This window comes from Macaca nemestrina, chromosome 2, assembly GCF_043159975.1.
Source record: "Macaca nemestrina isolate mMacNem1 chromosome 2, mMacNem.hap1, whole genome shotgun sequence".
In the NCBI taxonomy this organism is placed as follows: Eukaryota; Metazoa; Chordata; class Mammalia; order Primates; family Cercopithecidae; genus Macaca; species Macaca nemestrina.
This window is the reverse complement of record NC_092126.1, coordinates 189,397,330-189,423,396: the sequence shown is the minus strand read 5'-3', so window position 1 is coordinate 189,423,396 and position 26,067 is coordinate 189,397,330. Positions and strand designations below refer to the sequence as shown.

The 26,067-nt window shown below is 35.3% G+C and overlaps 2 protein-coding genes across 15 annotated transcripts in view; one reads left to right on the top strand and one right to left on the bottom strand.

The window, feature by feature from the left end:
- The window catches only part of LOC105477419 (syntaxin 19), a 40,710-nt gene extending 26,994 nt beyond the window's left edge, over nt 1-13,716 (bottom strand). The window contains exons 1-4 of one of the 5 annotated variants that reach the window (XR_011620415.1): nt 13,460-13,716; nt 13,222-13,274; nt 3,215-3,274; nt 8-2,222 (exon numbers count right to left, since the gene is read on the bottom strand). Coding sequence is in view for 1 of the 5 variants with exons in the window: in XM_011733895.3 (XP_011732197.1) it covers nt 13,222-13,301 (80 nt within the window). In the remaining 4 variants the exon portion in view is untranslated. Of the gene's footprint in view, nt 1-7; nt 2,223-3,214; nt 3,275-13,221 lie in introns of those variants that run through there. The other 4 variants (XR_984649.3, XM_011733896.3, XM_011733897.3 and 1 more) reach the window with 4 other exon arrangements.
- LOC105477420 (ARF like GTPase 13B) overlaps nt 1-26,067 on the top strand; it is a 72,394-nt gene that overhangs the window by 34,472 nt on the left and 11,855 nt on the right. For 5 of the 10 annotated variants that reach the window (XM_011733901.3, XM_071092547.1, XM_071092550.1 and 2 more), the window contains 4 exons: nt 18,575-18,703; nt 20,146-20,251; nt 21,383-21,585; nt 24,385-24,493. In XM_011733901.3, the coding sequence (XP_011732203.1) occupies nt 18,575-18,703; nt 20,146-20,251; nt 21,383-21,585; nt 24,385-24,493 (547 nt within the window). The remainder of the gene's footprint in view (nt 1-18,574; nt 18,704-20,145; nt 20,252-21,382; nt 21,586-24,384; nt 24,494-26,067) is intronic. The other 5 variants (XM_011733904.3, XM_011733903.3, XM_071092549.1 and 2 more) reach the window with 1 other exon arrangement.

Here is a 26,067-nt window from a genome sequence, read left to right as displayed (position 1 = left end):
CTAAGAAGCAAACATTTTTGTATTGAACAAGTAGAAATTTGATATTTTTCCCCAGTAGCAGTTGACTTCACATAACTGTCTATATCCCAGCAAAAATTCTCCTAGTTTTCTCGAATGAGGTTAAAAAATTAGAAAACATCCATGAGTTTCCTCATAAAAGCCATTTAAATAGGGAAAGTAATATGAAATAATCTGTAAGTTACTTTGCATGTGAGTGCCATTTAGTTGTGTGCAATAGCCGAGAAAGCAGTGATGCAGACACAGTTGGCCAAAAGTAAGTTCTTCAGGGTCATAATATCTGTCACATGATAGTTTTTTTTTTTAAATAAAGAATGCTTTTGACTATACCTTCAACTTATAGGATTAATCTTCAGATGCCGAAAGTGCCTTTGTCACTCAAGATAGTGTTTCCAGTTAATTTGGCCAATGTAATATTAAAAAATACTCGGTTTGCTAAATATGCGTCATTCAGTTAAAACCATTGTAATGACAGTACAGATTTTATATGAGAACGTTAAGCTATATGGATAATATTGAATTTATTTTAAGTTTTCCGAAGCCTCTGAATTAACATATTACTTGGCATAGTGTTTTTTCTAACTGTTGCATATATATGAAAACATTGGTTTGATTATGCTGATTTCTCATTCTTAACATTCTTTTGCAAAGATATCCAGACTGTCTTAGAACAAAATTTATATCGATTTGTATTAGGTGATACTTTTATAAACATGAGAATATATTTATATAAAATCTTATTTTGGGAGTAATAATAATATTGACACTTATCACATGCTGTGTTGGTAGTTATCCGTAAGAATCAAATTGATGTACCTAACTTATATTTAATGATATAGATATACATGAAATGACATACATATATATAAAATGAAGGGATTAAGAAGCAGTAAAATACTATTATCACAGAGCATCTTGATTTTAGAAATGTCTTTCTTGACATTTTTGAAGATAAGAAGAGGCTGTTAGGGAGTACAAATAGCTCATTGGACCACATATAATATTAATATCAACCAGAAAAAAAAAAGTCTCTGAATGTGATGCTGTTATGCTGTAGGACTCAGTGTTTGATATGTTTATGGAAATATTTTTATTAATCTGGATGTTGTCATAGGAGGCATACTTAACAAATGTGTAGATGGTATAAAATTTGGAGGAATCTTTAGTATGTTGAAGTACAGGGTAGGGATTCAAAGATTAAAATAGTGTGGAACTTTATAGTAAAAATAACAAATATATTTAACAGGAATAGATTTAAAATATTTCATCTAGCTATAAGAAAAATATTTTCATATCTACAGAGTAGAAGACCCTTGGGTTCACAATAGTGTCTATGAAAGTATTGGAGATTTTAATTAAGTAAGGTTTTTTTTTTTTTTGGAGATGGAGTCTTGCTCTGTGAGTCTTGCTGGCATGCAATGGTGCGACCTCTGCTCACTCACTGCAACTTCTGCCTCTCGGGTTTAAGTGATTCTCCTGCCTCAGCCTCCTGAGTAGCTGGGATTACAGGCACCTGCCACCACGCCCAGCTAATTTTTTTGTATTTTTAGTAGAGACGGTGTTTCACCATATTGGCCAGGTGGGTCTCTAACTCCTGACCTCGTGATCCGCCCACCTTGGCCTCCCAAAGTGCTGGGATTAAGGTGTGAGCCACCTACCCAGGCTAATTAAGCTTTCTATCAGAACTATCAGAATAGTCATTATGCTTTTATAAATAATAGTCTGATGTATGGATAAACTAAACTCTGCCGACTCTATGCTATTCAGAGCAAATTGCAAGGGTAAGGGGAACTCTATGAACTTCTGAGCATATTTTGAGATGGAAATTCATAAATTAGGAATTACCAAACTAGCATGGAAAGGATGAGATTTGAAAACCATGCCAAATGGAGACTCATTGAAACAAATGGTAATATTTGTCCCGTAAAAGAGAAGATATAGGGTGTGTATATGACTATCTTCTAAAACACAAAGATCTGTATATGCAAGTGGGATTAGACTTACTTGGCATAACTCCAAAGGGCAGTGGGTGGAAATTACATGGAAAGAGGTTTGATTCAATTTGTAAAGAAGACTTTTCAAACAAATACTGCTTTCCCAAGATGAAATGAGCTGCTTCATGAGGTGCTGAGTTTGCCATCACTGGAGATTTTCAAGATGTTCTTGAATGATGACTCCCATCAGGCATGTTACAGAAATGATGCCTGTTTTGGGTAAAAGGTTAAACCAATGTCCTGGTAATATTCCTTTGGTTTTAAAGGACTGGTATTTTGTGAAATAATCATGGAAGTCTACTATATGTAAAGTTTTAAATGCTGTAGTATATATTTAATTTACAGTTATATAAGTATATAAAGTATATAAATTCCTCCTGTCCTTGAGGAATTTATAATTTAGGGTGAGAAGGACAATATACAATTTAAAAGATAAATGGGATAATTTTAGGTTTTGATACAATAATCAGGCAGGGTCTCTCTAAGCAGATATTTGAGATGTGAGACTAAATGTTGAGAAGCCAGGCAGATGAAGAGCCAAGGGAGTATATTCTAGGTATAGGAGTTGGGGTGCCAAGGCAGTGAATGAGACCGATATGTTTTAGGAACAGAATTACTGCATAAGAACAAAGTGAATGTAGATAGAAAGGAATGAGAATAGTAACATGGGAAGAATGAAGTAGAAAGGTAGGCATGGACCACATCATAAAGGGCTTGTGGGCCAAAGGAAGGAGTTTAGATTTTATTCTAGGTGCAGTAGAAGACAGTTAAAAGATAAATAGGATATTGACGTGATTTGTATATATTTTTTTCTTTTTGATATGTAATTTAAAATTTTTTAAAACTGAAACAAGGTGTCCCTATGTTGTCCAGGCTGGTCTTGAACTCCTGGGCTCAAGCCATCTGTCCACCTTGTCCTCCCAGAGTGCTAAGATCACAGGCATGAGCCACCATGCCTGGCCCTGATTTATATTTTTAAAAGATGTTGTTGCTTTCTATATAGAGAATAGTTTCCTGGGGAGTGGGTGGGAGTAGTTCACAGAAGAGACTTGAATGATAGAGATGGCGTAAATGGGAACCATTAGGATATGTTTTTGGAAGTAGAAGCAATAGGACTTGATGAGTTTAACCCATCAGCACTGAACACAATCTTTTCTTGAAACACTTTGAAGAAAAGTATTTCTCCTGGTTTTTTCCCTTACCTTTTTGGCTCTTCCTTTATCACTATTTTCTTTTTCCTGGCCACTCCTTATCTCCCCCACCTGTAAATATTGGAAGAATTTAGACTCAGTCTTATTTTTATCCATCATTTTTTAGTCTCAGGGCATTAAATGCTGTTCATAAGCTGATGACCCAAATTTGTATCTCCAGTCTAGGTTGCTCTTAAAGAACTACCTACCTGACAGCTGCATTTAATGCCTCTGTCCAAAATGAGCTCATAATCTTCCTCTGAACCCATAAATTGCCCCATCTCTCTTCTGGCCACTCTGTTTTTTCAGTTGCTCAGACCAGAGATTCGGAAGTCTCTTTTTGTTTGTTAGTTTTTTGAGACCGAGTCTGGCTCTGTCCCCCAGGCTGGAGCGCAGTGGCGCAGTCTCGGCTCACTGCAACCTCCGCCTTCCAGGTTCAAGTGATTCTCCCGCCTCAGCCTCCCAAGTGGCTGAGACTACAGGCATGTGCCACTACGCCCGGCTAATTTTTGTATTTTTATTAGTGACAGGGTTTCACCATGTTGGCCGGGTTGGTCACAAACTCCTGATCTTAGGTGATCCACCCTCTTCGGCCTCCCAAAGTGCTGGGATTATACGCATGAGCCACCATGCCTGGCCGGAAGTCATTCTTGACTTTTTTTTTTTTTCCCCCTACAGTTCATATGCAAACATAGCAAGTCTTGTCAACATCTCTTTCAAAATGTATTTGGATCTAGCCACCTCTTACCATCTCCCTGGTTCAAGTCCCTGTTATTTTTATTTTTTATTTTCGAGACAGAGTCTTGCTTTGTTTCCTAGGCTGGAGTGCAGTGGCACAATCTTGGCTCACTGCAACCTCCATCTGCCGGGTTCAATCCTTCTGCCTCAGCCTCCCAAGTAGCTGGGACTACAGGCACGCGCCACCACGCCTGGCTAATTTTTGTATTTTTAGTAGAGATAGGGTTTCACCATATTGCTAAGGCTGGTCTTCAACTTCTGACCTCATGATCCACCCCTCTCAGACTCCCAAAGTGCTGGGATTATAAGCATGAGCCACTGCGCCCAGCCAAGTCCCTGTTACTTTTCATCTTGATCGTCACAGTAGTCTCCTAAGTGTTCTCCTTGTTTCCTTTTTGTACCAACTACCCCCAAACTGCCCCCACCACAAACCTTTGGTCTTAACACAGAATTCAGAGTTAAAATGTAGGTCAGACCATGTCATTTCTGTGCCTAAAATCCTCCTTTGGCATTATCTCTTAGAGGAAAAACTACAGCCTACAAAGCTCCACAATGACTTCACCCTCCTGTCACCCCTCTGACCTCATCTCCTACAACTCTCCCTTGCTCTGCTTCAGTCTCACTGTCCTTGTGGTTCTCACACAAATCTGGCACCATCTGGCTTTAGGGCCTTGGCACTTGCCTTCTCTTCTATTTGAAGTGTTCTTTCCCATGTAGTATGTGACATATTTCTCCAACCCAGTCCTTACTGAAATGTCACTCTCTGAGTTAGGATGTTCTTGGTCACCCTATCTTGGACTATACCTTCTCTCAACTCTCTGGCCCTTCCCAGCTTTGTTTTTCTTAGCATTTTTCACTATTTAACATACCATATATTTTACTTATTTATGTTAACTTAATTGTCTACTTTCTCCTCCCAATATTAACTCCATGAAGTCAAGGGTTTTTATTCATTCTGGTACCTCATAGAGTTAATATTTGGAGGAGAAAGTAGAGGGTCTTTATTCTTTCCCAACACCTGATGAGTCTTATATTTACTTGAGTTCTTATGTTGAGATCTTGATATCTTAGATTTACTTGAGCTCTTAATATGTGCCAGGCACTGTTCTAAGTGTGTTGTATGTTCTTATAAGAACAAGTATTGTCATGATCTCTATTCTATAGATAATGAAATTAAGATCTCAGCTTTAGTAATTGAACCATGTTGTCAGCTAGTGGTAGAGTTGAGATTCAGATTCTGGCAGTATAGTTTGAAGGACTCAACTCTTTACTATAGCAGAGTATGTGTTACTATACTATAGCATACTAGAGCATAGTAACTTCACCATAGTATAGCATAGCTTTACTATGCTGTGAAGCTTTTTCAGTGGTGTTAGAGAGATCGTCTAGGGTGAGTTCTGAAAAGAGGCAATTAGGTCAGTTAAGTGGTTGGGAAAAGAGCCTCACAAGGGATAAGACCTTGAAATCTGTTTTTGTCAGAAAAAGGTGTTTTATAGATATTAAAAGTTTATTCAGAAACATTTGGTACATTACTTTATTGCCACATAACTATATTGCTGAGCATTTTAAGTATTGGTGGGAAATATTTAAGAGCAAGTTTTTGTTGCTGAAATGCACTTAGAGCATTCTACTATTTATTTTACCTATTTTAAATATTTAATTCAAATAGCTGGTAGTGTTTTGTTTTTGCCACTGATTTGCTACAGTAAAGGTAAAAAAGTTCAGTCAGTACAATTTATAATAGGGGACTAAGCTGGAAAGAGATTCCATACCCCTCTTCCTCTGCATATTTTTATTGTCTCTATTTTACTTTACTGGCAAGGAACAGTTTCTCCATCTTCAGAGTAGAGCTAACCAAAGCTAGTGTTTTTGTAAGATCCAAGGAAAAAAATAAGCTATGAATGATACTAGAGCTGGAAAAATTATGAAAGGAAGATTAGTCAGGAGGAATATTAGAAGGTAATATAGAAAGAATTGCCAATTTTAGGTGTTAAAAAGTTGTTTTTTTCTTTTGTGTTTAATATTATATAATATATGTATATTTTGAGATGGTCTTGCTCTGTCACTCAGGCTGGAGTGCAGTGTCATGATCTCAGCTCACTGCAATCTCCACCTCCTGGGTTCAAAGCGATTCTCCTGCGTCAGCCTCCCGAGTGCCTGAGATTACAGGTGCCCATCACCATGCCCAGCTAATTTTTGTATTTTTAGTAGAGACAAGGTTTCACCATGTTGGCCATAATGGTCTTGAACTCCTGACCTCAAGTGATCTGCCCGCCTCAGCCTCCCAAAGTGCTGGGATTACAGGCATGAACCACCATTCCTGGCCAAATATTGTGTAAAATATTTGATAATTATCCTGATACGGATACTTAAAGACACATAAAACTATTGGGAATTAATTGTGGAAACTTTTTACCATGTGGCAACTTTGTGAAAGCAGAATTATCATCCATGTTTTATTACATACATCTGATAAGAACTAGTCTTCTTTTCAGTATAGAGAAAATTTGACGTTAAAGTAAGTTGGCTTAGTGATTTATCTTGTGTAGCTTCCTAGTGTTCATTTTTTGGTTTAGTGGTATTTATGACTTCCTTATCTATAAGCTCTTTCTAGTATTACCATATTGATGCTGAAAATAAATTATTCCCCAAAGTGTTGAAGATATCATGTCACATTTAATGTAGCCATAAACTTTTTAAATAAGCTTTTTAAAAATGTTATTTTTCCCTCAAATTAATAATGCATGTACACAGGTTAACAAATCAAGTCATGTCAAAGCTTCTAAAGGTATATATCTGACCCTTGCCTTCCCTACCACATCCCCTTTCCAATTCTCCATTCCTTAAAGGCAGTCATAAAGGCAGTCATTTTCAGCTCCTTAGCTACATGTTGCGTCTAAACTCCTATTTCTAGGTAATTTGCATGTGTAGGTATTTTTGCTTCTTCAGTTTTATTTTATTTTATTTCATTTTTTTTGAGACAGAGTTTTGCTCTTGTTGCCCAGGCTGGAGTGCAATGATGTGATCTCAGTTCACTGCAACTTCCTCCTCCCAGGTTCAAGTGATTCTCCTGCCTCAGCCTCCTGAGTGTCTGAAATTACAGGCTCCTGCCACCACGCCCAGCTATTTATTGTATTTTTAATAAAGACGGGGTTTCACCATGTTGGCCAGCTGGTCTTGAACTCCTGACCTCAAGTGATCCACCCGCCTCAGCCTCCCAAAGTGCTGGGATTACAGGCGTGAGCCACCACACCTGGCTGCTTTTTTGTTTTTAGTTATTATATTGAATTTCTTCTATGGAAGATGTAGATTTAATCTTCTCTCATACCCCCATCCTCCCTCAGCTTTACCCTTTTAATACAGTTATATCACAAATTTTGGTTAATCAATATTTTGTGTTTACATTATTATGACTACCCAAATACTATTTATATGTGAGTCACCTAAGGTACTGTGGCTATATTTCCTTTCTCAAATAATTTTTTAAATTATTTCTAAGTTTTTTCAATGGATAGAGATAGAAGATGAATATATTTAAGAAAACTTCTTGTTGACGTATTTGTACATGTACAGAAAGTCCCCAAAACATAAAGGTATATTATGATGATTTTTCACAAAGTAAATACATCCATGTAACTATCACATAGATCAAGAAACATATAACATTTAAATTTTTTTAAAAAATATTAATTACCAAAGTTTTTCACCTGCTTAATTTTGTACATATGCATCACTAATTCATTCTAAAGCTGAAGTGAATTGAAAATATCTTCTTGACATATTTAAATATAGACTGTATATAGTTTTGTTTTATTTCATTTTATTCATCTTTTGAGGCTCCTTTCCTGGAACTTCTAATGTAATCTGATTGTGTTAGAATTTTCTTTTCCTCTTGTCTGTTCTCTCTTTTTGATTTCCAGTTCCTCACCTTTCTTGGTTTATCTCCTTGATTAGGGAGCGTACTATAGCTTCTTTTCAAAATATAAATGCAATGATAATTTGCATTACTGAAAATATTTTTATTGTGTCCTATACTTGAATACTGTATTTTCTTTGGATAAAATTTTCAGTTTGAAATTATATTCCCTCAAAATTTTGAAAGTTTTGTTACTACGTCTTCTAGTTTTGTTACCCCTGAATATTCTGCCCTCTGTTTTCTGATATTTTGTAGACTGGGTTTTATATTTCCTTTCATGAAATTCTTGACTTTTTCTTTTCATATTCCTGGTGTTCTGAAATTTCATAATAATGTGATCTGGGGTAGGTCTTGATGCATTTATTTGGTAAACATTTAGTTGGTCTTTTCAACCTACAAACTCATGTATTTAGGGACTTGCTTTTTTAAAAATAATTTCTTTAATAACTTTATTTTCTCCATTTTCTTTGTATTATTTTCGTGGCCTTTCAGACATTAAGAAAATTAAAGAAGCAGTCCAGTCCAAGAAAAGCAGTGTCCAAATAAGGGGAGTTTTAAAGTGACTTGCTTAAGGCCACACAATTGAAAGGTGGCAGAGGCTTCGTTTAGGCATGTCTACTTGATTGCGAATCTGTTTTCTTCCCTATTGTGTATTTAGTAGAAATTGTTTATCCTAGTGAAATACACACAAATAATGTTTATCTATATCAAATACTGTGTTATGTTACTAATATACATACTATATCTATTTAAAAGAAAAACTTCAGCAGGAGATAATATAGCGTATAGTTTCTAAAGTAATGTTGTTGTTTGAAGCTTTATTAGGCTCTTTAATATAATCAGACCAAACTGATCACTTTACACTATAAAAGAAGAAAAATAATTTGGATCTCACAGACTTATGTTTACAGAAAGTCTCTCTAAGAAATAGTGAATTTTATCTTTGGTACTATATGGAGATTGGGATTCTTATATTTTCTTCTGATTCAAGTCATAGTCATCTAACCAGATCTCTTATACTAGCTTGTCACTATGAATTATTTTTTAAAAATTAATTAATAAATTAATAGAGAAAGGATCTCACTTTGTTGTCCAGGCTGGTCTTGAACTCCTAGCCTCAAGAGATCCTTCTACCTTGACTATGAATTCTTAAAGCTACAGCATATATAGCTGAAGTGCTAGTTGCTGCATTATTTTTTTTTAACTGACTTGCACCCCTAAAAAAGAAAGACTAACAGTGTTAGAAGCTCAGAGGAGAGAGAAAGAGAAAGTGGCATCAAACAAAAGATTTTGATTTTGTATTCATGAAAATTAAGTCCTATATTTATACAATGGCTCAGTAGATTTTAACAATCTTTAATTTTCACATTCCTCAAGAACTACGTCTTGAACTTTCTCCTTGATTGCATGGTTTGGAACAAATCCTGAAACAACTCCCTCGAATGGTTTTATGACTGGAAAGATCTTTCTCATTTTCTGGGTGTGTTGCTTTGTTTTGTTTTTGAGATACCATCTCACTCTATCACCCAGGCTAGAGTACAGTGGCTTAATTGCGGCTCACTGCAGCCTCTACCTCCCAGACTCAAGCGATCCTTCCCCCTCAGCCTCCCGAGTAGCTGGGACTAAAGTTGCATGCCACTGTGCTTGGCTGATTTTTTTAAAATTTTTTGTAAAGATGAGGTCTCGCTATGTTGCCCAGGCTGATCTCGAACTCCTGGGCTCAAGCAGTCTTCCCGCCTCAACCTCCTAAAGTGCTGGGATTATAGGCGTGAGCCAGTATACCCAGCCTCTTTTTTTTTTTTTTTTTTTTTTTGAGACGGAGTCTCGCTCTGTCGCCCAGGCTGGAGTGCAGTGGCGCGATCTCGGCTCACTGCAAGCTCCGCCTCCCGGGTTCACGCCATTCTCCTGCCGCAGCCTCCCAAGTAGCTGGGACTACAGGCGCCCACAACCGCGCCCGGCTAATTTTTTTTGTATTTTTTTTTTTAGTAGAGACGGGGTTTCACCGTGGTCTCCATCTCCTGACCTTGTGATCCGCCCGCCTTGGCCTCCCAAAGTGCTGGGATTACAGGCGTGAGCCACCGCGCCCGGCCTACCCAGCCTCTTTTTTAAAAAATTAGAAATAAAGTAATCAAAAGCTTTTTTCTAAAGCATCATAGTTTTAAAATATTTTAAGAAATAGACGATATTTCAAATTGATATTGGAGCACAGTGTACACAGGCCTTTGGGAAGGTAAATTTTCCTGTGAAGTGCCTTTGAGAAGGTGCATTTTACTGCCACTGATTTTGGAAAGCAGGATATTGGAGTCTGACCTGTATAAAGGTTGTTTTTTCCTGGATTTTTATTCATGTAATATTCCCTGAACAAGCACCACACTTTTATATTTGAATAAAAGGTACTTTAAGGAGCCCTTTAAAATATATTAATATGTCCTTTGTATTTATTAATCTTAACAAATTTACAAGCAAAAAACAAGAAAATATCCTGCTTTCTTTTTAGATCTGTATACATTATTGATATTCAAGGCAAAACATGGAAATAGAATCGGGTTTCCTTTCAGTGTTATACATCATGGCATGCATATTATGGAAATGATGTTTAAAGTGAGCTATAAAGGTTATACTGTGTTTGTCTTGGTTAATGAATCCTATGCCTGTATTTCTTTTGAACATTTAGAGAATATTTATGTGAAAGATCCTTTACATAATTAGGTTATTTCTAGTTTCTTAGGAGTAATTTCCTATGTTTGCTGTGGTCACTGACTGGTGGCCACTCTGTTAAAGGTGGGCAAGTGTATTTAGTGAAATTCGTCAGTAGCCTAGCTTCATTGAGGAGTTATACAAGAATGCTCTAAGTGTCCTGATAAATTATGGATACATTGAGGCTATTTTTTTGATTGTGACTACCAACGCCCCATGGAGTTTGCTCTTTATAGCACAGGTAGGAGAATGTAGGCCTTATTTTTCTCTAGTGATTTTTGTAGCCTAAGTGGATCTCACTTCCTGCTATAATCCTGGGTGAGTCAACAGAGTTATTCCTGTCTTTGTATACAGATTATGTTGTATTATTCCTAGTTAACTGCTTCATCTAGGAAGCTCAGTTTTAGTTCCCTGTAATGCAGCAAACTCTAAACCTCAGCTTTAAGGTAAAGTGTTTGCCCAGTGGAATTAGGTTTAATTACTACTCTTCATTTTGGCTTTAAGTATGTTTCCTCATCATTTCTGGCACCTGAAAACTTCTCTTTTTTACTCTAAAATTTAGTGATGTTGTTTTAAAATTTGTCTTTTTTAAACTTATGATTACATCAAATTCTGTATGTTTACAGAAAGAGGGAGTAACTTCTGTATCTGTGCATTTTGACTGAAGTCATAGTTGCTTACCTTTACAGAATTAACATAATTGAGAATGTTTCCCTGAATCCTTGTTCATCTGTGTAGAAATTGACTTAAGATAGGTACTCAGATCTGTTTATATGCTATATATAAATTGCATTTTCTAGTAGTTACATACTCATAACTATATGTATAACTATCCAATTTATTGATCTTATATCTTCATTAATTAGAATATGAGGCAAAGTAAGACAAACATGCATATTAGAATTTAAAACATGCAAGGACGGGAATCATATAAGCATAAAATATGAAGCTCCTAGTTGTGAAATCATTTAATTGCTTAGACTAGGTGAAATTGATGAAATTACTCTTTTATGCAGTCTACTCTGTACCTTAAATTTATTACGTTGGAAGAATTATATACAAATATGAATCATCTTTTATTATGTGTAACAGCATTGCTTTATAGTTTTGGATTTTACTAGCAAGAACTATATCTGTGAACTTAAACATTATATTTAAAAAAGAAAGAACAATAACTCGTATGTGTGATAATCAGCTTTGACAACTTGTTCTGGGAAATAGAAAAGTAAACTGGTGCGACTCAACTCAAATACAAGGTTCTCTGCCCTATTACAGACACTGAAAATCCCTAGAAACAGAAACATGAGTAAAAATTACCTAGTACTTTAAGAAATGTGCCCTGGGATAGATACTTAGTGTATTTATAGATTTTTTAAAAAGGCCATTTCTTTTGATAGTGACTGTAATGATTAAATAAAACATTTCAAGAAATGTGACCAGTTTTTACCCAAGAGAAAACAATATTCTGTTGCTTTTGTATATGAAGTCAACTTGCAACATTTTTCTAGTGCAAGTGAAAGCAGAGGATCTTACTGTAATGTTAACCTCTTTGACTGCTAAAGTGAGGGCCAAATAGTAGTTTCTAAAAACTAAAAAAAATACAAATTGCATATATTGTCTAATTTTGAATTATCTGACTCTTTTTTTTGCAATATAAGCTTTCAAAGCTTTTTTCCTACTTTTTATTTAGTGTAAATAAGTTATTGAATTAACTTGTTTAACAACATATTAAGATCATTTTGTTTAAATATAAGACTTGTATAATTTTTGAACTTTTATCTGATTTAAGTAACCTGTACATACATAAAATGATTTTTATATTACATTTAAAACTGCATAGCTATGAAGATGATGTGTTCTAGGTATTATATGGCCAATTCTCAAGTCCACTTTTAAAATACATAAAAAAGTCATTATTATTTTGATTTGAAATGGAATGTTTATTAAATTCTAACATAGTAACAATTATAACTTTGAAAGTATCTAACCTGTCTACATAGGTTGTATTTAAATGATGCTGATTTAAATTTTTCAAGCTATCAATTAAATGGTAACCCTTATGTTAAATGGTGTAACTTAAGTATTTTTAATGTACTAATTGAAATATTATAAAGGTTAGTAAGTACTTCGATATTTTATGGTAGCCCTTTCACAAGATTATTTTCTAATTTTTTAAATTTTAGGAGAGTCTAGTAAACAACAATGAAGCAATTAAGACCATTATAGCAAATTATCTCAGATTTTTAAGGTTATATGTATGTGTCAAATTTGGGTATAAGCTGCTTTTCAGAGTTAAATATAAAAATGTTCTCTGAAGTAAGCACATTCATAGTGTCTATAAAAGAAATAATTTTAGGTTTGTTTTTACATCTGACTTTCTAGTATTTCTAAAATGAGAACTTACTTTTTAAAAGACTTAAAAAATTTTTCTTTTCTCTGAAGTTGATTTTTATTACAGTAGTCTGTTTTCAAGAGCTTTATACCCAGATCCCAGTCAGCATGTCAGTAATATATGTGAACAAATCAGCTACCGGTACCCCTGTCCAAATCTGAGTAAAACAAGTAACCCTCATTATTTGTTGAGCGATTTTTAAATGTACCAGCATAACCAGATTTCAGTCTATGGATACCTCATATTAAAAGGTACAAAAAAGAGTCGTTTATTTACCTTTCTGTCTTCTTCCTTTTGTTGGTTTTCCACCTGCCGTGTTGGAGTCCTGCCTTTGGGAGAAAATCGGAACATCTCATGTAATGTTTTGAGCAAATTATCTAAATCTCTATCTTATAGGGCACAGGCTAATTTCTGTATAGTTTTCATGTTGTTAATTGAAAGCCAAATAATGAAGTCAAATAAGAGATAAAGTTGTACTTTTGCTGTTAATAGCAAGTGAAAATAGATTGCTTACTTCACACCTGGAGAATCCGGTTCTGCCTGTTAGATGCCTGTTCTTTAGATTAAAGGAAGATCATTTTCATTGGAGTTAGTTGGTAACAGGAAGTCCTCGTTAAACTGCCTACGTAGAGTATTTGGCATTGGATCTGCAAATTTAGTCGTACGTTATATATGTAATATATTATTCTAAGAAAAAGGATTTGTATTTAAACAAAGGTTACTTTCTTTTCTATAGATATCAAAACTTGCTAAAAATATAGAATTAAATAGGAATGAAAAGAAGCTTGGTGTAAAGGCTTTTTTTATTCCATTTACTTTAACATGGTTGAAATCTGTCCTATTTTAGAAAGTCCCATAAGAGCTTAGCTCATAAAATCATAGAATTTCAGAAGGGAAACATCCAGGAAAGAGCTCATGTCTGTAAACCATTCATCCCACTTTACTTTTAATTTTTTTTTTTGTTACTTTTTATTATGCCTGCTGTTTTTATTTTAAAATAAATTTTATATAGAACTAAAGTTATCCAGCAATATATGTTAAATCTTTTATTTTGTCAATATAACAACTCAAAATTAATTTATACCAGAGGGAAATGTTTATAGGAAGAATTAGAAATGAAAATCTCTCTTGTACTACCAAATTTCAGACCCATTTTTTTCTACCTGACTTGTTACTGTTTGAGGGCAAGAAGGACATTGCTGTATCTATCAAAATCATTTATATATATATATATGTATGTATGTGTGTGTATATATATATATATAATTTTTATTTTTATTTTTATTTTTATTTTTTGAGAAGGAGTCTCGTTCTTGTAGCCCAGGCTGGAGTGCAGTGGTATGATCTTGGCTCACTGCAACCTCTGCCTCCTGGGTTCAAGCAATTCTGCTGCCTGAGGCCCCTGAGTAGCTGGGATTACAGCTAATTTTTTTGTAGAAATGGGGTTTTACCATGTTTGCCAGGCTAGTCTCGAACTCCTGACCTCAGGTGATCCACCTGCCTCAGCCTCCCAAAGTTCTGGGATTATAGATGGAGCCACCACGCCCGGGCAATCACATTTATATTTATTCTTTGTTTTAATAGTTCTACTTCCTGGAATCTGTACTCAAAATAAGAAATAACTCCTTTGCACACCTACTTTTTATAGCACTCTTTGTAAAAACAATACACTGGAAACACAAAAGTCCTTCAGCATAGAACTGGCTGAGTAAATAATGAAACATTCAAAGGGAAGCATTTTGCAATTATAAAAAATAATGAAGATTTTGTTATACTGCTTCAGGGTACTTTCAAAATTTACCTTTCTGTTAAAAGCATGCTGCGTAAGAATATATATATATATATATATATATATATAAATAAAATACGCTAACTTTTAGGAAGAAAGGAAGGGTAGATATAAATATTGTATATATACACAAATACATAAACAGTCAATAGCATTGAATATCTATAGTGCCCAAATTATGGTCCTTAAAATACCATTTTCTCCATATGCTTGTTTATATTTTCAAAAAGAAATAATGGGAGGATGAACTAAACACGAATGAAAATGGTTACCTATAGGAGAAGGGAAGGAAAAGGCAAAGAGATGGCAAATAGTTCTTCTGATTGTACCTTGTTTTTATAATTCTGAATTTAGAACCATATAAATTTTTTTTTATTTTTATTTTTTGAGACAGGGTCTCACTCTGTCACCCAGGCTGGAGTGCAGTGGCACAATCTCGTCTCACTGCAACCCCTGCCTTCTGGGTTCAAGAAATTCTCATGCCTCAGCCTCCCGAGTAGCTGGGATTACAGGTGCGCACCACCACGCCTGGCTCATTTTTTTTTTTTTTCCTGTATTTTTAGTAAAGACAGGGTTTCACCATGTTGGCCAAGCTGGTCTTGAACCCCTGACAAATGATCCACCCGCCTCGGCCTCCCAAAAGTGCTGAGATTACAGGCGTCAGCCACGACACCTGGCCAATATAAATATTTTAGAAATTAAATCTTAAAACAAATACACAAACTATCTGTAAAATGCAAAAGCACCTAGAAAGAAATGAACCTAGGTATATATCTAGGTGATGGCAAAACTACACAGAGAAGTATTGTTTTAAGTAATTTTAAAACAATATTATTGACTCTGCATCTGTAGTGGGATATAGCGTAGAGACAAAAATAATTACAGAGATATGTTAACCTGCACTTAGTAGTCTTATATTTAGTAAAAATATTGATATTATTATGTTGAAATTCCTATATGTAGTTGGATAAAACAAATAATATTATTAGAAACTGTAGTTTTCAGCATAAGTAAAAAGAGATACAAATAAGATCTAAGGCTGGGCACAGTGGCTCATGCCTGTAATCCCAGTACTTTAGGAGGCTGAGGCAGGAGGATTGTTTGAGCCTAGGAGTTTGAGACCAGACTGGGAAACATAGTGAAACCCCATCTCTGCTAAAATAAAATTAAAAAAAAAAAAAACACATTCGAACACTAGCTGGGCATAGTGGTATGCGCCTGTAGTCCCAGCTACTTGGGAGGCTGAGGTGGGAGGATGGCTCGAGCCTGGGAGGTAGAGGCTGACATCACACCTCTGCACTTCAGCCTGGGCAACAGAGTGAGACCCTGTCTCAAAGAAATAAACAAAAACAAGATTTAAGAAGCTCAGTGAAACTTGGTAGTTGATTTGAAATGAAAAAAATCAGCATGAATGCACGATTAGATTTTTTTTCTATTTCCTAGCTTTGTGCACTGAAAGGGCCTAGAAGCAGTAGTAAGTCAATAGCAAATGTATAACTCCTAGGTTTTGGTCTTTAAAATGCCATTTTCCACTGAAAAGATCAAGGCTTCTTAGGGAAATGGATGATTGCGAGTCTGGAACCTTGTTTGATAGTGGAACACAAAGAAGCTATCAAAGACTGTTGGAGTTGTACCAAAAGGGTCCAAGAGCCGACCTGAAGGGGACTCCCACCGCCTCAAAATGGGTACCTTTGAGCCTTAAAAAGAGCAATAACTGAAACAAATTAGTTCATAATGATGCCTCTCAAAATAAGAAGAAGCACCAAAAAGCCCAAATAGCCAAAGCAGTCCTAAGCAAAAAGAACAAAGCTGGAGGCATCTTATCTGACTTTAAATTATATTACAAGGTTACTGTAACCAAAGTAGCATGGTACTGGTATAAAAATACATGAATAGATGAGTGGAAAAGAATAGAGAATCCAGATGATGGGTACAGTGATGCTGGGAAAAGTGGATTGCCATATGCAGGAGAATGAAACTGGAATCCTGTCTCCCACCATCTACAAAAATTAACTCAGGTGGATTAAAGACTTACGGGTAAGACCTGAAAAATACTAGAAGAAAACTTTGATGAAACTCTTCTGGACATTGGTCTAGGCAAAGAATTCATGACTAAGACCTCAAAAGCAAAAGCAACAAAACCAGGAATAGACAAATGGGACTTAATTATTAAGCAAAAACTTCTGCACAGCAAAAGAAGTAATCAACGGAGCAAACAGCCTGCAGAATGAGGGAAAATATTTGCAAACTATTCATCCTAGAGGGGACTAATATCGAAAATTTACAAAGAAATCAACAACAACACCACATAACAAAAAACTCCATTAAAAATGTGCAAAAGACATGAATAGTCATTTTTCAAAAGAAGACACACAGATAGCCAAGAAGCATATGAAAAAATGCTCAATATCCCTAATCATCAGAGAAATGCAGATTAAAACCACAATGAAATACCATCTCACACCAGTCAGAAGTTTTAGCTGTTACAAAAAAGTTAAAAAATAACAGATGTTCGCGAGATTGTGTAGAAAAGGGAATGCTTATACATTCTTGGAATGTAAATTAGTACAATCACTATGGAAAACAATACAGAGATTTTTTTTTTTTTGAGACGGAGTCTCGCTCTGTCGCCCAGGCTGGAGTGCAGTGGTGCGATCTCGGCTCACTACAAGCTCTGCCTCCTGGGTTCACGCCATTCTTCTGCCTCTGTCTCCCGAGTAGCTGGGACTACAGGCCCCTGCTACCACGCCCGGCTAATTTTTTGTATTTTTAGTAGAGACAGGGTTTCACCGTGTTAGCCAGGATGGTCTCACTCTCTTGACCTTGTGATCGGGCCTCCCAAAGTGCTGGAATTACAGGCATAAACCACCTCGCCCGGCCAGTATGGAGATTTCTTAAAGAGCTAAAAAAAGAACTACCATTCAGTCTTGCAGCCTCACTACTGGGTACCTATCCAAAGGAAAAGAAATTATTATACAAGAAAAGATATCTGAACTCAGATGTTTATCACAGCATTATTCACAGTAGCAAAGATACGGAGTCAACCTAAATGTCCTTCCATGGATGATTAAAGAAAATGTGTGTGTGTGTGTGTGTGTGTGTGTGTGTTTTGTACATACATACAATGGAATACTCTCAACTATTTAAAAAAACATGTGTTTTCCAGCAACGTGGATGGAGCTGGAGGTCATTTTTTGAAGTGAAATAATTCAGAAACAGTTAACTATAGCATGTTCTCACTTATAAGTGGAAGTTAAATAATGTGTGCACATTGACATGGAGTGTGGATTAATAGACATTGGAGACTTGGACGGGTGGGAGGGTGGAAGGGGAGTTAGAGATGAGAAATTAATGTCTATAATGCACATTATTAAGCTTGTGGTTACACTGAAAGCCCAGACCTCACCACTATGCAATATATCACCACTATGCAATACGTTTACATAACAAAACTGCACTAATAATCTTTAAATTTATAGGATTTTTTTTTAAATTAACCTGATTACCTTCGGAGGTTGCTATGCCATCAATGCATTATTTTGACAATTAGGAAATAAGGGCAAGGGATCAAACATTTATCTTGACTTTGTGAGTTTTAAGAGTCAACCAAGTAGTTGGTGAAAGCTTTTTTTTTTTTTTTTTTAGCAAGAATCCTGCTAGTAAATGCAGAAGGAATGTGGAACTAGAAAAGTTATTGTTTCATAAACTTTGGTAAAATAATAGAATTAAGTAAAGGTCATCAATGGCTGCTAAAATCATTAAGTGAAAGATTAATCAAGAACTTTATTTTGGATGGATCAGGCTAAATGTAAATCCCATAATTCTATACCACTAAAACAGGACATTATATAAAAGTGATATTTTATGCCTCCTTGAATACAAGCACCACCTACGAAATATGCTTGCCAGAAAGATTTCATCTGAAACTCATCCAGCTTCTTACCACCAGATATGGGAAATACAGGATAGGTATGTTAAATAAGTGTATAAGGAAGGTATTAGCCAAATCCCAAATATGGGAAATTCTAAAGAAAAATTACAAATAAATGTCATGGGAGGAAAAGAGTTGTGGGGGTGGTAGCGGGGAGGGCAGGTGTAATACGGATTCAAAAAGAGGTAAGTGATAAGTAATGCATATTGGATCTGAATTTAAACATAACGCTTGTAAAATGATACTGGAGAATATTGAGTAAATCGAGTAATATTGAAGACTTACTGTTAATTTTGTTAGGTGTAATAGTGGTATCATGGTAATGATTTTTTAATATCTGGGTGAAGTAATGTGACTCAGGCAGCAAAACAGAAGGTATGTAGATTTAATGGTAATTTGGGAAATACAAAAAAGAAGTTATGTAGATAAGCAAGAATGACACAGTTTCGATAATTTCTAAGGGTTTCGTCTTAGTCTATGTACTTAATTTTTTTTTTAACCTAAAGAGTCTGTCAAACTTTGAGCAAGGCAGTATTTTATTAAACTTTTAAATCTGTGTTTTATAATTAAATAGTGGTATATTGTGGGAAATCCTGTTTTTCTGTAGCTTATTTTGTTTTTTCATTTTGTCGGTGTCCAGTTTGTCTCTAATTGAGTACAATCTTTTTTTTTTTTTAATTCCCAGTGCTTTGCCAAGTCAATTAGAAGTGGCCTTGGGTCTTCAGTAAATTGTACATTTATGTGGACACATTCACACATTATAATTGTAGATAAGCTCAAATATTACAAATTCAGAATAAATATTTGGGCATTTAAAACATTACAGTTTGTATTTTAAGAAGGTAAGAATATAATTTATGGATGTGACCTGGGGAAATTAGTCCTCTTCTTTTTCTGTTTCGTAGCCTTATTGTTGGCATATTGATCTGTTGTTTGCTTTCTTGACACTTCTCTTTATTTGATTTTCCTTTTATAGGCCAGTAGTTACAAACTGTTTCAGCAATAATAAAGGAAAAATGACAAAATTGGTACTAAAACATTTTAAGAAACTAGTGTGTTCTGTAATCAGTAGATTTAAAACTTGGGAATCAAAGAATGTGGTCAGGCTAGGCATGGTGGCTGACTTCTGTAATCCCAGCACTTTGAGAGGCTGAGGTTGGCAGATCACTTGAGGTCAGGAGTTCAAGACCAGCCTGGCCAAAATGGCGAAACCCAGTCTCTACTAAAAACAAAAAATTAGCCACGCGTGGTGGCACACACCTGTAGTCCCAGCTACTCTGGAGGCTGAGATAGGAGAATCACTTGAACCTGGGGGGCGGAGGTTGCAGTGAGCTAAGATTGTACCTCTGTACTCCAGCCTGGGTAACAGAGTGAGACTCAGTCTCAAAAAAAAAAAAAAAAAAGAATGTATTCAGAATATCTTTTAAGTTTCCATCCAATTATGTATATGCTGTATAAAAGTACTTTATTTATCTTTTAGGTTGGCAAACAAACAAGATAAAGAAGGAGCGTTAGGAGAAGCTGATGTCATTGAATGTCTATCTCTGGAAAAATTGGTCAATGAGCACAAGTGCCTCTGTCAGATAGTAAGGTTTTTTTTTTTTTAATTTTAATTTTTTGTCCTTTCAAATAGGTTCAGTATAACTTGGTTTTTATAAAAGTGATAGCAGTTAAAAGACAATCTTTTCAAAGAATTTTTTGTAACCTATGAAATCACACTCCACTTTTCTGTTGATATAACTTAATACCATAATATTTGTTGTCTGTTTCATTGTTATTTCCATGAACCATCTCTCCATGATTTCAAGGAGCTTCCCATTTGCATTTTAAGATATTGCTGATAGGATCTGTGCACTGTGCCAGCACATCATAGTATGACATTTGTAATGGGAAAGAAAAGTGTAAATATAACATTTAAACATATGAGAGATTCATAATTAATTTTGAAAAATTATATTGCTGGGCATGGTGGCTCATGCCTATAATCCCAGCACTTTGGGAGGCTGAAGGGGCAGATTGCTTGAGCCCAGGAGTTTCAGACCAGCCTTGGCAACATAGTGAGACCCTAGCTCTACAAAAAATACAAAAACTAGCTGGGTGTGGGGGTGTGTGCCTGTAGTCCCAGCCTCTTGAGGGGGCTGAAGTGGGAAGACCACTGGAGCCTGGGAGGTTAAGGCTGCAGTGAGTTCTGATCCAGCCACTGCACTCCAGCTTGGGCAACAGAATGAGACACTGTCTCTAAAAAACAGAAAAAGAAAAGATAAATCATATCAGGAGAGATGTCATACAGTCTTAAGGAAGATTGACAGTGGATTTAATAATTTATTTTGGTTTCAAAAAACATTAGGCTGTCAATCTTATGGATGTTTACTGCTGTAGATTTTAGTATAAGGAATTAAAACTTCTTGGCATTTTTAATAAATAGAGGTGTTTTTTATGGCAATTAAATTTTTTCTTCTAATATTGTAAGTGGCACTGTCACCCTCTTTATAATATCTCACGTAGCGTACAGATGTTATCTGTAAAATATTTTAAGTCCTATATACTAATGTTAATAATCATTGCAATGCTATGTTTTGGAAGTTAAATAAGCAGATGCTTCATATCATTAACTTAAATAGCTTAATTTTGATTTGCTATTAATTATACTTAATGGTTTATGAATAGATTTGTGTGGAGACCTTTTAATCTTTTAGTCAAATAAATTTCTGTTTTAGGAACCATGTTCAGCAATCTCGGGGTATGGAAAGAAAATTGACAAGTCCATTAAAAAAGGCCTTTTTTGGCTGCTACATGTTATTGCAAGAGACTTTGATGCCTTAAATGAACGCATCCAAAAAGATACAACAGAACAGCGTGCTCTTGAGGAACAAGAGAAACAAGAAAGAGCTGAACGAGTGCGAAAATTACGAGAAGAAAGGTAAGTAGATTAATTTTGCACCACGGTGCATTTGAAGAATCAAAAACGTAAGAATTTGATGAATTAGTTGTTAGTTTTATCTGTTCAGTTTCTTCTTTCTCTATGAAGGAAGACACTAGGTAAATTTTGTATTTCTGTGGATCTTTTTCTATACAAGTTTGGGTGGTAGATTCCTAATTTTTCTGGAGGTTGTATAGTAGTTAAATTTACTCCTTATGTAACCATTGCCTTCCAGAGTTTTAAATTTTTATCTTTGATTTCTTATGGGTATCTTTAGTGCAGTGGTTCTCAATGCACAGGGTAGTTTTTAACATTTGTCAGTGTCTGGAGACATTTTTAGTTTTCACCACTAGGGGGAGGGGTGGAGTACTACTCGGCATCTGTTGGGTAGAGGCCAGGGATGCAGCTGAACGTCCTATGACAAATAGGACAGTCTCCCACAACAAAGAATTATCAGGCTTAATATGTCAATAACGTTGAGACTGAGGAACCTTTTTAGTTTCAGCAAGGATAGAAGGTGAGCTGGTAGAGAATCATTCAACTCAAGCAAAATCTGATCCAAAGTTGCTTTCCATCTGGCCTTCTGTGTAGTTTAACATAATTGTAGCCCAGTGGGCAAGAACCTGCTACCCTTGGTGACCCCATTATGAGGAGCTTTCTTATACTGTGAAGGAAATCCTCTGATAACATATTTTTCATGTAATTCATCGATAGGACTTAAATAAATATTTGTAGAAATGACTCTCTATCCCCAAGTGCTCCATAATATGAGCATGTCATTCATCAGGGATCTCTTTATATAAAAAACAGATTAGAGTGAATGATTTTGGCAGCTGTTGATACAAGGTTTTAGTTCCTGTGAGAATCTGTTTTTTTCTTAGTATCTATTTTTATCATATAAAGCTCAGTACAACCAATCATGCATGTACGTATACCTTTTATATATAATATTTATAAAAATTAAATATATGGCCATACTTATGTGAAAACTCCTTTTCCTCCACTAAGAAAATAAAAATAGAAGCAACAAATTGAGTTGGATAAAAGAAATCTAATGTTAGTAACTTTTTAAATGTTTTTGCCTTTTCCATAATGATATTGTATATTCTAGATCATGTTATGGCAGGCTTTTCCGGTACTCTTTACCCTTTCTTTCTTTCTCCTTATCCATGCCAGTTGTGGTCTGAGACCTCTCCTCTTGAGGAGACCTCTCCTGTTGAGCCAGTATTCCATAATGAAAAGTAAATTGACATTCGGAGACGGGTGATTAAAAACAACCTTTTTACTTCACTAAATCCAATCTAATTGGTTCAGATAGTCATTTGTAGTGTTTGAAAAACAGTAACACATGCCAAGTAAAAATAATATATTAATACTGTATTCCTGAATTTGCTTACTAATAAATAACATTAATAACAATGGCTATCTTGTGAGAAAGTTCATTCACAGAGTGGTCTCACATATATTACTTTATCTGACCCTTGAAACAGCTCTCTGAAGTGGTTATTTTTATTCACATTTGTGGGAAAGCTAAGGCTCAAAGATCCAGGTGCAAAGTCACAGAAGTAGTAAATTGCAAATCTCCAAATCTTGGCTTCCTAGGTTCATAATAAAAGGATATGTATTTCCATCTACAACACAGCTAGTAAATATTATGGTAATGAACATTTACATTGCTATACCGTACTTACAGTCCAGTTAAAAATCCACAATATTTGTATTTCTTTTTTTTTTTTTTGGTCTTTGGCTGCTCATCTGTTTTTTTTTTTTTTGAGATGGAATTTTGCTTTTTGAGATGGAATTTTGCCCAGGCTGGAGTGCTATGGCACAATCTTGGCCTACTGCAACCTCCATCTCCTGGGTTCAAGCGATTCTCCGGCCTTAGCCTCCTGAGTAATTGGGATAACAGGCATGCGCCACCACACCCAGCTAATTTTGTATTTTCAGTAGAGACAGGGTTTCACCATGTCAGTTAGGCTGGTCTTGAACTCCTGGCCTCGTGATCCACCCACCTCAGCCTCCCAAAGTGCTGGGATTACAGGCGTGAGCCACCACGCCCGGCCAGCTGCTCATCTTAATAACATTACTCATCATATATGGAACAACATTAACTATAAATCACAGAGATAGTAAATGTTCAGTGGTAACTGATATGGAAATACTTATTTAATCTGAATGATACATATGGTAACTTATTTTTATAGCCACTCAACACTATTATGGAAGTTATCTAGTTCAAATATGATATACAACTTGATAAAATATTTTATATTACTACTCTGTCATATACTTCTATAGAATCAAACTATAGATATTCTAGTCTTTTATTCTTTTATACTAAATAAGAAACATGTTTATGCAAAAGTGAAAACATAGGTTGAGTTGAAGGAATGTTTTCCTAGTTTTATAAGAGAAGACTTGGCCCTTAAGAGTTAATAAGAATAATTACTATTTGTTAACACCAGTAAAGAGGACAGCATTGATTTTGGAGGGTAATTAATAAGTTGATCAGTAATACCCTTGGCACATGGAAGAATAATTACACTGTTGATATTAAGAAGTCAGTCATAAGAAATGTCATTTTTATCAGTATTTTTAAAAAATGAAGTGATTAGTCTTTACATAGTGGGGAAGAGCCTCTTGCCTGCATAAGGATTTTTGAAATGCTCTCAGTAATTGAAAACCATGTCTAGATATTTAAATTACTACATGTAATAGCCTTATACCTATTGCAGTTTTCTTAAACATGATTCAGCCCTTTCTCAAAGGTAATTTCAATTATTTTTCCTCGAACAATAGAAAACAAAATGAACAAGAGCAGGCTGAACTTGATGGAACCGGTAGTCTGGCCGAATTGGACCCAGAACCAACAAATCCTTTCCAGCCAATAGCATCTGTAATCATTGAGGTATGAATGATGGCAAATGGAATTTCTGTATCTTAAGTTATAAGTTGGAACTTGGAAAAGAAGGTGGAAAGTTGGGAAAGGAGGCAGGGAAACAGAAGTGTTTCTTCAGAGAGATTATTTCTATAAGAAATTGGAGATAAGAGACTGATGAAAGGTTTACTGCTTTGTCTTACTCTTAAATTACCTTTGAATCTAGTGTAAAAGGGGGAATATGACTTCAGAATTAAATAACAATAAATAAAAGTTGACTGTAGCAATTATTGTAGTTGCTGTGTTGATAAATCTATTTTGTCATTTATTTCATATAGTAATAATATATTTACTCTTACTTACATTTTCTGTGTTTCCGTATTGCTGTTACTGCCCATTTGTAATATTTATTTAGAATGCATTAGAGTACATAAACAATTTTCTGTTTTTCCAAGATACTTAAGGATGTTTGAAACTGCAATAAATTCTCCTGTATCTGAACATCATTTATTTCCATTTTAAATCAGAAATTTTACCAACATTAATTTGTAGATTTTAATTATGGAAAAGTTAAGGGGTTGTATGTGTGTGCGTATGTGTATCTGTGTCTTTGTTTTCATTTTCTGCTCATGTTCAGAGTTTGCATTGGCTCTGCTTTTATGGCTGGCGGCAGCCATGCCTCTTCTGAGGCAGTGCTTCCTAAACCTAAGGCTGATGTCCTGGTCCTGCCTGTGTATTCCCCATTCCTCTTCCCCTGTCACTGCCTCCTTCCACACAGGTGCTCATCTGGAAAGGTGGATGATTGTTTAAATTTCCTTGGGGCTGCTACTGAGGAGGGAGGCAGCTCCGCAGGTAAGAAGATGATTGGATAGTTTTGGTATTGCTTTATTTTGCAAAATAGTTGGTAATATGAGACATTTGTTTTTAAGTTGCTTGGATACCAGGAGGTTTAATTGTATTCAATCTTTCATTAACCTCATTGCATTCACCCTAAATATGTGCTTTTCTAATTATAGTAAGACCATCTTAATAGCATGAGCTATTGTTTTGTCTCCATTCTATCAGATATTATATTTGTCAAGTTTTGTTTTATGTTCTTTTAAAAATATTGAGAGAGAAGAGGTCAAGTTGTGCTTTTTACTTTGAAACCTCAGTTATTCTGATGTATAATAAGGCTTGCTTTATAAATAATGGCTAATTATTTTATAGTACCGTGGGTATAAATTATGTAGAAGGCTCTAGTGCTTCTCCCAGCACTGTGTTTTCCACAATGTATAGAAGTGAATAATAGTGGTGTACGACATAGTGTTTCACATACAGGAAGTTCTCAAATTAATAAGTGGCATGGGGAAAGTACACTTATGCTTTGAAACTATAATAATTTCGAGAAGATGGTCAGTAAAGAAATAAAAACAAATTATATATATATATATATATTTTTTTTTTTAAACATACAGATTTTCTTTTTTTCCCCACAAAACTTTTTTAGCATGTTTCTTGGTACAGAAGCACCTAACATTTTTTTGATTATTACCGCGGATAATTAAAATGGTGAGATATTGGAAGGTATTGGTTCTAGAAGAGACAGACAGATCAATGGAACA